This window comes from Notechis scutatus, chromosome 2 (assembly GCF_049901735.1).
Source record: "Notechis scutatus isolate UNSWTSFEM ecotype Mainland chromosome 2, rNotScu1.2, whole genome shotgun sequence".
NCBI lineage: Eukaryota > Metazoa > Chordata > Lepidosauria > Squamata > Elapidae > Notechis > Notechis scutatus.
The window spans coordinates 100,317,354-100,331,206 of NC_142010.1; the positions used below are offsets into that span (position 1 = coordinate 100,317,354).

A 13,853-nucleotide genomic window follows, 5' to 3' on the forward strand; every position below is an offset into this window, starting at 1 on the left:
CTGTCAATACAATATTTTCATTGGATTTTCCAATGTATGCCATACCTCATTCTTCTCCAGACTGTATTCCTCCATCATCTTGTCTCCTTGCTCTTGGAAAGTGATGATGATTAAGGCCACAAAAATGTTGACGAAAAAAAATGGGAAGACCACAAAATATACCACATAGAAGATGGACATTTCCATGCGATAACCAGGGCTGGGCCCCTGATTCTCATATGTAGCATCCACTGAGTGCTTAAGAACACTGAAAAAAAAGTATTAGTTATTATTTTATATGAATTGTTTATATTTTAAGTTAGTGTATTATTACTTTGGTATTTTATTATATGCGTTGTAAACTGCTTGGAGTCTAGTTAGATTGAGGTAGTATATAAACAAATAAAGAAAATGTAATTTTATTAATATAATTCTAATCCTAATATGATACTTTATTATAATATTATTATATCATAATATAATACCATACAGGCTTATATCAGATTGTATAATACAATGCACATTAATCTAACAGTCATATTTTTCTTGCAATTAATAAATAAACCATTTGATATCTTTAAAAGTGCTTCTTGAGGTGTAGAAGAATCCTATTACTAAAATGGAGTCTTTCCAAAAGTCTTCAGATGTCTTGAACTTCATTTCTTACAATAATTATTGATTACAAAATGGAAATAGTATTTCTGATTCAGTTGTATTTGTGATTTTTTTCCTTCACTATCCCAAAGTCAATATTCAAGATCCAGCATAATAATTAAAGTACTGATAATAATGAGAACTGAAATTTAAATTAACATTCTCCCATGGTAGGCATAAAGAAGCTTAAGAAAATTTATTATGCCAGTCTTTAATTTTGAGTGCTGGAACCTCTGAAATCCCAGCTTATATTGCTTTATATTATTAATTTTATAAAGAAAACTACTTTTCCTCATAACTTCTTTCATAATAACAATCACAGATTTGTTTGACCAGAATAAAAAAGGTAAAGGTAAAAGTTCCCCTCACACATACACGCTAGTTGTTTCCAGCTCTAGGGGGCAGTGCTCATCTCTGTTACAAAGCCGAAGCACCAGCGCTGTCCGAAGACGTCTCCGTGGTCATGTGGCCAGCACGACTAAATGCCGAAGGCGCATGGAACACTGTTACCTTCCCACCAAAGTGGTCCCTATTTTTCTACTTGCATTTTTACATGCTTTCGAACTGCTAAGTTGGCAGAAGCTGGGACAAATAACAGAAGCTCATTCTGTTACATGGTACTAGGGATTCGAACTGGTGAACTGCCGACCTTTCTGATCAACAAGCTCAGCGTCTTAGCCACTGAGCCACCGCATCCCGTAATTGATCAGAATAATACATTATAAAACAAACATACATCCATTTTCCTATATATTGCAAAATGTTGTTTTATAGTCTATAAATTTTGGAATTTAATCCAATGTCAGAGTATGTGACTTTTTACTACATTATCTGTCCCATGTACTTTGTTTTTTCATGTTGGTTGGTTAAGTTTTGAATGTTCTGTGCCATTGTAAATAAATAATCTCTCCAACTGAGGTAGTACATTTTCATATGATAAGAGTAAACATATTGGACAAGCCTAGACAAAAGTAGCATAATGACCTCATCTGCATAATTTATGTAATTCAGATCAAGGATTAGCTTAGTCCAACACTCTTATTTAATGACAGGCAATTAGATGCTCAAGGTCCCTACTGTTTTAAAACATCATTATTTTCATCAATAACTTACTCTGGCCAACCTTCTCCTGTAGACACAGTGAAAAGGGTAAGCAGTGCCCATAGCACATTGTCATAATGAAAATCATATTTCCTCCACTCTCGTCTCTCGGCCTTCACTTCATTGTTCTTCTCGTAGACTAAATATTCTCCTCTAAGGAAGATCAACAAAAGTGTTCAGATACATGTTTATACAATGGAATTTAACAATTTAATCAGAATATTCTAAGATGTAGATGGTCTCTTTAACAGCATTAACATTTAAAGGAGAATGTGAAAAGAGGTGTTTATTATTTATTCAGGTTTCAAGATTGACTGAAAGATTAATCAAGCAAACGTCACTACTTTATAGCTATTAATCTCATGTTAATCTCCCCAAACAAACAGGTAATTATGAGAAGATAGATTCATATACATAGTTACTTTATTTAAACTTTTATACTATAATATTTAACTGGGGATGAAACTGAATAAATTCATTAGGATAATTTTCAATACAATAATTTTGCATTATTTTTAGTTATTCCATATATTTTCCCCAATAAAGTTGGCAAGTTGCAAACAATGTTAAGAGACCAATTCTTTAGCAATTTGAAGAATCTAAAGCTTCTGATTTGAAAAGTGTTTATAGTGCTGAAAATGTAGACTGAATTGTTTTAAAATGTTTTTCCCATACAAAATTCTGAAAAACCAGCTAAACATGTCTGCGATATCTTTGCCTAATCTTAGATTTCTGAGTAGCAGGTGGTTTTCAGTACAGCAAAATGAATTGTTTCTATCTCAGATAAGTGTATGACTCAGGACTTTATGGTTGCCATGATGACACTAGATTTGTTATCCCTCTATGAAGGTGATGGAACAATTAAAATGACTAGCAGTGATGGATTCCTAGGGGATTTGGGTATGCCTTGTCTGTGGTCATAACCAAAATGTTTTGAACAGCAAAGGGCTGATTTATGCCTTTGTTTTAAAAACTCCCAGATAGCTCTCCCCTAAACAGAGCTTGTTTGGCTCTCTGATTTACTGAGATTTTGAGAACAGAAACAGATTGAATAGCATCTTGAACACAAATAGGAAAAAAAACTCAGGTCAAAATTAATCAACACACATGAAAATGCCTCAGATATTATTCTCTGGTAGCAATGATGACAAAGAAAAAATCCCTATCTCAGTGATGTCTTTGAAGCTTCAGAATCTAGAGGAATGTTTCAACTTGCTTTGAGTTATTCTCTAATTACACACCCACGCCCCAGTTTAACAAAGGGGAAAAAAGTTGCGCTATCACATGATGATGCCATGATGACACGAGTTTGACACCCTTTTTCTAGCCCATTGTTACTATTTCCTCAGCTGTTTTAAGATAAATTGATTCAATTCAATAAATGAACCTATTGAGAACAACTTTATTGACAGTTTAGTAGCAAAGGTCTAGGAATATTGATTGGGAAACAAAAGAAATTAAACTATCTAAATTGTAGTAAATGATTTAAATTCTGCATGTCTGTAAATATTGCACAGAGACTGAACCAAGCCATACTGGAAAAGAAATGTTAAGGAAAATTATCCTTTATATAACATAGCCAGTAGAGGGATGTTAAACCTGGGAGTGAGGTAAGACAAGCTGTGTACTCTATTGTTTTCCTTCCTTTTTAATACAGTTCATTACCCATTAACAAATCTAACACAGATTTAAGAAATTCTAGCATTTCATCTGTGCCTTCCACAGCTTCTCTTGGGGAGGGGCTGACACTTGACCTCTTTTAAATGTGTTTCATCTCCTTAATCATCTCCTTTTACTAGCATTTGCAGTACTGTACAGAAATGCTATTTACACACTTGTAGTAAATTATTAAGACTTCAAGAGAATAGAAATTTATAAACTGCAAATATTTCCTTTTATTTACTGTTTCTTTAAGGTTATGTACTTTTACTACAAAAATATTGGCTAGTTCAATTTACAACATAGCTCACTGTTACCACCTTGTAGTAAGGTTTTTCTGTGAAACTTTAAAACCATGAAAATCATATATTTAAAATGACACCATGATAACCACTAGGTCAGAAATAATCATTAAAGAAAAAAAAGGCCAGGTTTAACTGTATCCAGCATCTTAAAATGGACAGCATAACAGAGATAAATGTAAGAATAAAAGACTCTTTAAAGCAGGGGTGTCAAACTCAAATTCATCGGGGGCCGCATCAGCAGTTTGGTCCCCATCAAAGGGCCGGTTGTATCTGTAGGTCTATGTGTCCACTCTTTATTATCATAAATTAATGTCACTGCATTCAATTATTACTGTTTTTTGTAATAATGTAAGTAATAACTAGCTCTGAAAGCAGAAACATAGTCAGAATAATGACAAGTAGATATTCAAATGTACAATTATTGTACAATGTATTGAAAAATGTTTTTTGGTAACAAACATTAATTTTTTTAAACATACAAATATTGCCAAACACTGTTTATTAAACATATGGAAAACACAAGGCATTACCTTTTTTTTAACTTTTATAGTGCCCAGCCATGTGCCCCCTTTTAAAGTGCCCAGCCATGTGCCCCCTTTTAAAGTGCCCAGCCATCTGCCCCCTTTTATAGTGCCCAGCCATCTGCCCCCTTTTATAGTGCCCAGCCATCTGCCCCCTCCATTTACTTTACTTACCTTTTACTTCTTTCTTTCTTTTACTTCTTTCTTCTTGCTCCTCTCCGCGGCGTCCGCGCGCTCCTCTGATCCCTGGAGATGTCAGGCGGACGTCACGTGATGACGTCACGTCCGACACCCAGGGAGCAGTGTGGGGCAGGAAGAAGTCGGGCCAGGTCCCGGAAGGTAAGTAATTTTTTTTTTTTTTTTAACTTGAGCCATTTTTAAAATGAATTTACTCCGTGCAGGCACGGAGTAAATTCATTGAAAAAAAAAAGGGGGAGGCTGCAAGGCTGGCGGCGGCACCGCGGGCCATCAGACGAGGTCTGGCGGGCCGGATTTGGCCCGCGGGCCTTGTGTTTGACACCCCTGCTTTAAAGTGTCTTATACTTTATTGAATTAGATTATAACTTCAGGAAATTATTCATTTTGTTGATATAGAAAAGTGATACAATATATTTTGACTATAGCTATAAAGCTATAAAATCTGTGTTGTTAATATAGGAAAAAAAAAACCTAATCAGGACATAACTCAGTAGCTCAAGGTGACGGACATACCTAATACTTCTTCCTCCTAATTTCCTCCTAATGTAACAAACCTGTTAGGTGAGCTGGGCTGTGATTGGCCACAAGTTATCCAGCAGGTTTTCATGCCTAAGGCAGGACTGGAAGTCACTGTCTCTTGGTTTCTAGCTGTTCTTTATTTTGTTTTAATGAGTGGCTAGCAATCCAGAGAAACATCTGCAAAATGAGCAGCTATATAAATTAATTAAATAAATATCAGAAAATAATGCATTGGAAGCCACTGGCTTGCCCTGAATGCAATGGCAATGTGATACAGGGAATTATAAAGGTTATAACTTTATGAATCACACACCTTATTATAAATTACAGGATTGACTAGATAGGAGAAAAGAATTGAATTTAAAAAAAAGCTGAACGGGAGGAGGCTATGTACCTGCAGTCCTTTTCAAACTCCTTGGATTCATCAGTGCAGTAGAAGAACCTGCCCTTAAAGAGCTGGACAGCAACCACAGCGAAGATAAACATGAACAGCATGTATACAATGAGAATATTGAGGACATTTTTGAGTGAATTCACCACACAGTCAAAGACAGCCTGTGAAAAACAGATATGCTGGTAAGATTTGACTATATTATGTTTATCTGTATCTTAATTTTCTATAAAACTGACCCTCTTGCTTAAGAAATATGTTGATGTGAGAGAGATATACCATCATAAAAACAATCAAATAAAACTAAGGTAGCATGCAGCCCTAAAATGCAAGTACTGAAAAGTAAATGAAAACAGCTTAAAAATAGGCAACAGTAAATTTTCTTAACATAGAAGTTTCAAACTTATTAAAGACTTAAATGTATTTAAAAGCCATACTAACACAGTGAAAATGTCCACTGATTTCCACAATATATTCTGCACAGTTTCTGATAACTGTCACAAGAGCTGGAAAATTAATGTTGAAACTGTTCTTCAAGTAAATTGGTCCTAAGGAGGACAACTTTAAAAAAAATCTCCACTGCTACCCAAATATCTTCCAGGTTTGCATAGATTTAGAGTTCCTAGACCAGAGTAATAATTTTTCTTTCCAAAGGAGAAATTACTTTTCAGCTGTATCCAGTTTACTGGTCATTGAATCAAATGCAGCCAAAGCAACAGTCTTATGGCATGATAGTAATTTTAAAATTTTTAACTTCAGTGGGCAGGTAAATACATCTATTTTTAAAAATATAGAATCAGAGAGATATGAAAACAAGAATATAATGACTGTACCAATTAAATTACAGTTAGGAAAATAAAACATTGATATAATGGTAATTCATAAAAAAACATTTCCTAAACTAGAGGCAATTAGGTGCATGAAGATTAAAGTTAGCAGATTTCCATCCATGCACAGGCATCCAGTACAAACTAGGATGACAAATTATGATAATACTTGTGCCAGGATACTATAATGGAAAAGTCACCCTTTTGTATTTGCATTGCAATGTCAAATGGAAGTACATAATTCTTACAATTTCTCTGTGACATTGTTTTGTTATTCTCCCTCCCTGCCTATGTAAACAAGGTGGAAAAGAATTTTGTGGATAAAAGCTTATGCTATAATAAATGCTGTAGTTCTTTAAATGCTGCAAAATTCTTTAATGTTTCTTTAGCTACATGATAAAAAATGTGTAAATTTATCCTACTCTGGTGATTGGGGAATTGTTTAATTTTTGGCTATCCAAAACAATAATTCTTCAGGGAAAGTGCTATTATAATATCTCTTCTTTGGATCATATTGCATCACATATGTGAAAGTTAATAAAGGAACCTAAGTTCATGCCTTTTCATGAGTTCATGCCTAACTTCAGCCTTCTTGCTTAATCTTTTTTTCAACACTGCAGAATATGTATGTATGTATGTATGTATGTATGTATGTATGTATGTATGTATTGTATACATACAACAAACATATAAAACCAAGGATTCCAGGGTGAGTTTTTTTGTTTGCTTGTTTTTTTACACTTCTATTCCAAACATACCTTGAGCTTTGGCAACCGCTTGATAGTTTTGAGTGGTCTGAGAACACGAAGGACACGTAAGGATTTAATGGTGTTGATGTCTTTCCCTTTACTGCCTCTGTAGGAAGATGTTGGATGGGGACAAAAAGCAGGGAAAAAATGAAGCTGGATCTCTACAATAATCCTGACACTGTATTTCCAAATTCAGAGATTCAATCTATTTTATAACTAGGATGCTAGTAATACTATATGTATGAATGCTACCATTTTTGGCCATCCACACACCTTTCGTCAATCATTTCTTCAATAAAATGTTGCCCTAGAAATTGTTTACCAGTTATGTCTGTTTCAAACATCAATTCATTCCTTCCATTCTTCTAGTATGCTTTAAATTTCATCTATTTCTTTATCCATTAGAGTGCTCTTTCAATATCTCTCCATTAACCTGTTTTACAATCATTCCTTTAAGATCTGCCTTAATCTGCAGGTATCTAAAGATTTAGTACCCCTGTGGAAATTAGAGCAAGTGTACAAATAGTTCCATGGAATGCATCCTTCATATTAGAAAAAAAAAGTTGTGTCTAATTGTGAATGCTCACAGAAGATTTTGGCTTTAAAAAAAATACCTGCAGACTTCATTGATATGCAGTATCTACATTTAGTTTCCTCAGTAACAGCTGGAAGAAATTTGTCACTGTCTTCTTTCATTCTTCCAGGATGTTTCCTCCTGATTTCTCAGCCTACCATAGAATTCCCTGGCAGTCTTCCAGCTAAGCACAAACCAGAGCTGAACCCAGAGTAAGTCAGTCAGGTAATAATGCTACAACCTAGTAAGTATTTTGCTTTAAAGTTTCTCTGATTTTTTTAGTTATCTGACATGAGATACACATCCTACTGGATGTAATTACACTGGGATATAAAAAGTAATGCACCTCTATTTTGGGTATTCATTAATAGTAGCTGATAAACAGGCTCAAAAAATTCCATTTCTACCAAACTCCCAAGTCTTCCCAAGATTCACAAATCTTGCAACTGTGAGGATGTGCGGCCTATCTTTCTATGTTGCACTACATTACCTTCTGTACTGATAGGTTCACTTCACAGTCTCACCATGATTTGAAATATATGCATAAACACACACAACTTAGATCATAGCCTCATTTTTAATGCCACATTTTTTTTAAAAAAAATTGTTATTTTCAGTTGGTAGTGCATCTGAGTGTACTGACACGTCAAAAAAAAAAAAGATTCCTTTTTCATTTTATTGTGGATTTTCTGACAGATTAAGCATAATGAATGAGAACAACTTGCACTCTGGCAATACTTGAAAATATTTGGTAATATGTCTGCAGAGAAATCTATACCTCATTGTAAAGAAATCTTCTGCTACTTGGAGGGACATTCTAGGATTTAAACGTCCAGTTTTGCAGATAAACTTACACACACATTACCATAAAAACAGCAAGTATAAATCCTATTTTCAGATGTATTACATAAAGACAAAAAGCAACTATACGTTTAAAGCTTAATTTTCTTCCTCTATCATGTCAACATGCTCAAAGAGAGGAAATATGGCAGAAGTTATTGTTTTCTATGTCAAAATGTGGTTGCATGTGAAAATGAATATATATCTAACCTATTTTGCTGCATGACTAGAAAAGCCTTTGCATTAAAGAGAATTCAGAGCTCATTCTGCAGTGGTCTGGTTTTTAGATGACTGCAGTATTTTATTTTTATTTTTTTAAAATAAATGATTCTTTAAGGCCCATTTAGGAAAAGTTTTTGGGTCAGTGGAGAGGGTGTGCTAGCGGTAAGCTATTGTGCAAATTTACTGAGTCTCCAATTATCTTTGTAGTGGCCAGTTTTAGTCTCAAACAAAACTAAGCAAATTTCCCAGTCAATAACACACTTATGAAGTATAAAGTGCTTGCCTAGGGGTTAACTGTCTCTCCTGATATCTGTGAGTGAATTACCAGACGCTTATGAAAACTAGCTCACTTGAGGCATTGGCACTCTGGGCTGCTTCAATATGCATTTTCTCACAGGCACACAGGAAACTAAATGCAGGCCAAAAAGGTGGACAGTGCATACTGTCCCAGTGCCAGCCTCAATCATGTCCCCATATATTTTGAAGTTCCTTTCTCAAATTGCAGGAGACAAGATGTGCAGAGGAAAATTAAATTATCCCAATTTCCTCAGCAGCACCTGTGGGGATTGCAACTATGGTCATTTGTGAATCAAGCCAGTCATACCATGAGCAAACCTGACTGGGACTGGGTTGATTGTTTTGTGCAAATGGCCCTTGCAGAGCCTTCTCTCCTGGGCTGAACTATATGAGGAAATTCCAGCAAGCTCATCTGAGCACAGCTTGCATAACGATAAACTTCACACATAAAATACATGGACCCAACTAATAAAAGACCAAAAGCACAACGTATTTAGATCCAGTCGCATTGCCTTGATTCCATCCAGCGGTCAATTTTACTCCAAGGTTGGAGAAACCAGTCTCCTTTTCTTTAATAGCCTGTAAGCTCAGTAAATTAACTACATCTTCCAAAGAAAGCTTCTAAAAAGCTAGCAAAAATTGGCTGAAGAATGACAGAATAAATTTATCAATTACACATTATTATCAAAAAACACATACGAAAGATATAAACCAACCATATTTTTATGGAGATATTTGGGTCATTTTCATTCATTTTAAACACGAGCCCTGAGAAGCCTCAGGCTAATTAATTGCTTCTTCACCCAAATGCCACTTTAGACCCCAGCTTTCAACAAATTGTACTTGAATTGCTTTGGATGGCCATGTTATTTTTGGTATTTCCCTATGAACAGGGCTGACACATAATGCCTTTATAGAACTTTTTTGAATGTTCCTAAAGTCCCACCATTCTGATTCCCTTGTAGGCGTGATAGCTTTGGTAGGTATCACAATATTTCAAAGCCATCTCAACACAGATGCTTAAAGATGCAGGGCATTTATTTAAAGGACACTGACATTCCTTATTTAAAGGACACTTCCATAGTTTGGCAAATGTTCAAGAATCTGGTTTTTATATGTCATGGAACAGCTTTTAAAACTTCAATAGAATAAAGATACATTTAAAGCCTGCAAGTCAGTTTTTCTAGTACTGATTTGAGTACTTTTCTAGTACTCAAGTATCGACTTGATAAATAAAAACAACTACATTATAAATATAGATTAAGAAAATCTATATGGCCATAAGGTAGCCATTACAACTTTAACTGTTTCTCTGACCCTTTATCTAGCTTACATTGTTGAATAGCGATGATGATGATGACAATGATGAAGATTTTACATTTAAGTCAATCCCGAAGAGCAGTCTGATAATATAAAGTATCTGGCTCTCAAAAAAAATATTTTTAGGATGCATAGATGTTTTTGACATTTGATTAAATACATATTTATTCTCAGCATCAGTGCCACCATGGCAGCCTTTTGAAGAACTTCTGTTTGTAATCCTTCTATAGGAGAGACAAATAATTCGTTCCAGATAGTGACATTATCATGTATTGATGGTTTTTATATTAGTTCTAATTAATAAACCATACTGTAAGAGTATTGTGATGCCTAGCAATAACATATTCCAGTCTGTTCCTTTTAGCAGCCTTGCGACATATCTTTTCAACATTGTTCTTCTCCAGCATAAATATTTAGTGACTATTAAAAATAAGTATTCAGAACAGAGAATGAAATATTTGATCACAGAACAAAGGGCTACATCTGACACAATTCCTAGCAATCGGAACTTTTTAACCAGACCCAACAATGTTCCAGCTACCATTGCTTGTCCTCAGGTTAACTGGAATGTTGTTTTCAGTGGCCCAACAAGGCAAAAACCAACTACTGTACCTAGTTCAAGATTACTACAAGACTGATTCTTAGAAAGTGTAACTTGACAGGAAGGCGCACAAATCCTAACTCATGTGAGATGGAACAGAATCAATGAAATGTCTGATGTTTGGAGAGAAATAAAAAGAGCTCCAATTTGTTTTGCTTTCCAATCATATTAGTTACATATAGTGATGCATAACCAGATTCACATAAATAAGTAGCATGTATACTAGAGACTGTTTGGGAGAAAAAGTGATAGAGGCAGACAGACAGAAAGACTTTACCGTGAGCTGCTCCTGTTGTGAAGTGGCAGTGAAAGGAAGAGACAAAGAAAGTGAGTAACAATCAGAAAGAAAACACAGAACACAAAATCTAATGATACCGTACTGTGTAATGCCTTTTACAGACAGGACATTTATTTGCTCTTCAGCTACTGCCTTGAAGTAGATGGAAAGAGTTTACTTCAGTAAATTATCTACACATGTATAGGTTAGTAAAATGAGCCTTCTACTATTGAGACAACCCTCGTAAAGTGTCTAGCATCACTGACGTTTTACATGTCCTACATCAAGGGCAAGCCTATTTATCTCTAAAATTTCTGATTAAAAATAAAATGGTGGCAAAGGGCAGCAACCAGATATATTTATTGTTCATCCCTTAGCTAATACATTAATTTTTATTTCAAATATTACCTTAAATCATTTTCTTAGAAATTTTTTATTAAATGGAGGGCAATTTCATAATTCCTTCATCACTAACCAGAAAATAAATCTTGATTGAGGAATGATGTTCAATGGAAAGACTCTAAACTCCTAAGCATACTTAATAGAATAACCTTTACCAACTTGGTATATTCCAAATGTCTTGGATTACTATACAAGTCCCATAAGGACTTTCCCATTTGCATTTAATTGTGTTACAAATATGTCATGCCAACATTGTTCTCTGCCGTGTTCCCATGCATGGGAATTTCAGATATGGAATTCTTAGTAGTACAAGTGTTAAAGTAGTGTCCGTCCCCCGTCCCCCCCAATTCCAATATTGTTTAAGGGGAGAATCAAGATATATAAAATCTGTAAAGCTCTCTTACTCATTACCTTGTAGGGAATTGAGGTGACATGAAATGTGTCACCAGGCAATAGAAACAAAGTTGGATTTAATGATGGGAACATTAAGTTTGATAGCGGCATAGCTTTTGGCTGATTCAATGATAGGCAGAAAACACATCAATTAGCAAACGAGTAAGCCCTACAGTCTAGGCAGTATGATTAGAGCTGATTAGAGATTGTGAGAATTATACCTGCGCTGGAAAGTCAATAGGCTGGGGAAAGGTATAGTTGAGATTGTTCAAACATAGTGAGTTGTATTTCCAATAGAAATGCTAGAATCATAGGGCTGAAAGGGACTTTGGAGGTTTTCAAGTTTAACCACTTGCTCAGCATAGAAAGCTTATACTATCCCAGTCAAATGATTGTCCAGTCTGTTTTTGAAAACCTTCAGTGGTGGAACACCCACAATCCCAGGAGGCAAATGATTTCATTCTCACTGTTAGAAAATGTTTCCTTGCTTCTGGATTTGATCTCTCTTTACCAAGCTTCTACTCATTATTTCTTGTCCTGTTACCTGGTTCTTTAGAGAATAAGTCAATCTCCTCTTTTTTGTGTCAGCCCTTCAAATAATAGTTATCATAGATGGTTAGATAGTAGATAGTTATCGTGTCCCTCCTAATTTTTCTCTTTGATGGGCTAGACATATCTAGCCCCCTCAATCAATTGTCATACAATTTAGCCTCCAGACCCTTTATTATCTTTGGTGTTCTTCTCTGCACATTTTCCAGAATCTCAACTTATTTTTTATATTTTGGTAATTAGAACTGAATGCAGTATTCTAAGTGTGGTTTCACCAGTACAGAGTAATCAACAGAGGGATAGCATCAAGACAACAAGAAGTGATAGTACTTCTTGTTGTCTTGATGCTATTCGTTTATTGATATAATCTAGGACTGCACTGACTTATTTGACAGTTGCAGCACACTGCTGATTCATACTTAAGACCAGGTCCACTAGGACACCTTGATCCCTCTCACAATTACTACTGTGAGACAAATATGAAAATATGGAATTATAATAAATATAAACAATGAACAATGAATATAAACAATAAATATGGAGAGATATAGGCTTCATGTTTTGTGTAGAACTATGGATAGAGTACTTTGGTGCATTCACCAATAATGATAGAAAATACAACTTTTTCATGCAGCTCTGCTAACTTTATCTACCTAAATAATGTTTTCCCCCAAAACAGGTAGTGATAGCATCATAGTTACAGGGTAAGGTTTTAACCTTTTAGTAGCACAACTGAGGCTTATTGAGATTCTCAGCTCAAACCTGGAAGATAGCCATGAAAAGTGCCTTATATTCCAGAATATAACCATTGAGGGATGGACAATAATATGAAATATGACACAATACAATACTCAATAGTATATAGACTCAGGTGACAGCAACACAGCAGAAAATAGTACAGATGCTCATTGAGTTAACTGAAATGGACTGACTAAAAAAAGCAATTTCTCACAGTTGATAAATTCTGATGAAGTTGGTGAGAGTTAAGACAGAAAAATAACCATATCCACAGTGATCAAGAGAGCATGAAGGAAAAGATGTTTAAAAAGGTAAGATAAGGAAAGGTAATTTATTCTTTAAAATTTAACCATATTCTACCACTCTTCCAAGCTTGCAGATTTCCGAAGATAACATGAAAATAAGATCCATTTTCATTTATGAGCCTCACATTACTGATCAACCATTTCTGTCATCTCTTAACTGTACACGGTGTGTAACTGATTCACTTCTGCTGCTTTTGAAATAGAAACATTATAGATTACCAAAAAAATATAAATTTCTTGCAGACTGGATTCATAGCTCACCTTCTTTTATCTGGGAAATATTAGGAGCCAGGTTTTACTATGCTAAGAGCAAAATGTTTAAAAATAAGCTAATGCTAATGATTCAAAACAAATCATGAAGCTACTCCATCCTATTCATTTCATAATAAGAAAAGACAGACGAAGCAGGAAAACATGGAGTAATAAAAATAT

At 34.9% G+C, this 13,853-nt stretch overlaps 1 protein-coding gene across 1 annotated transcript in view; it reads right to left on the reverse strand.

Moving 5' to 3' along the window:
• The window catches only part of CACNA1A (calcium voltage-gated channel subunit alpha1 A), a 361,279-nt gene that overhangs the window by 84,783 nt on the left and 262,643 nt on the right, over positions 1-13,853 (reverse strand). Inside the window, exons 27-30 of the mRNA XM_087955556.1 lie at positions 6,913-7,009; positions 5,331-5,491; positions 1,747-1,887; positions 46-247 (exon numbers count right to left, since the gene is read on the reverse strand). Of these exons, the coding sequence (XP_087811682.1) occupies positions 46-247; positions 1,747-1,887; positions 5,331-5,491; positions 6,913-7,009 (601 nt within the window). The remainder of the gene's footprint in view (positions 1-45; positions 248-1,746; positions 1,888-5,330; positions 5,492-6,912; positions 7,010-13,853) is intronic.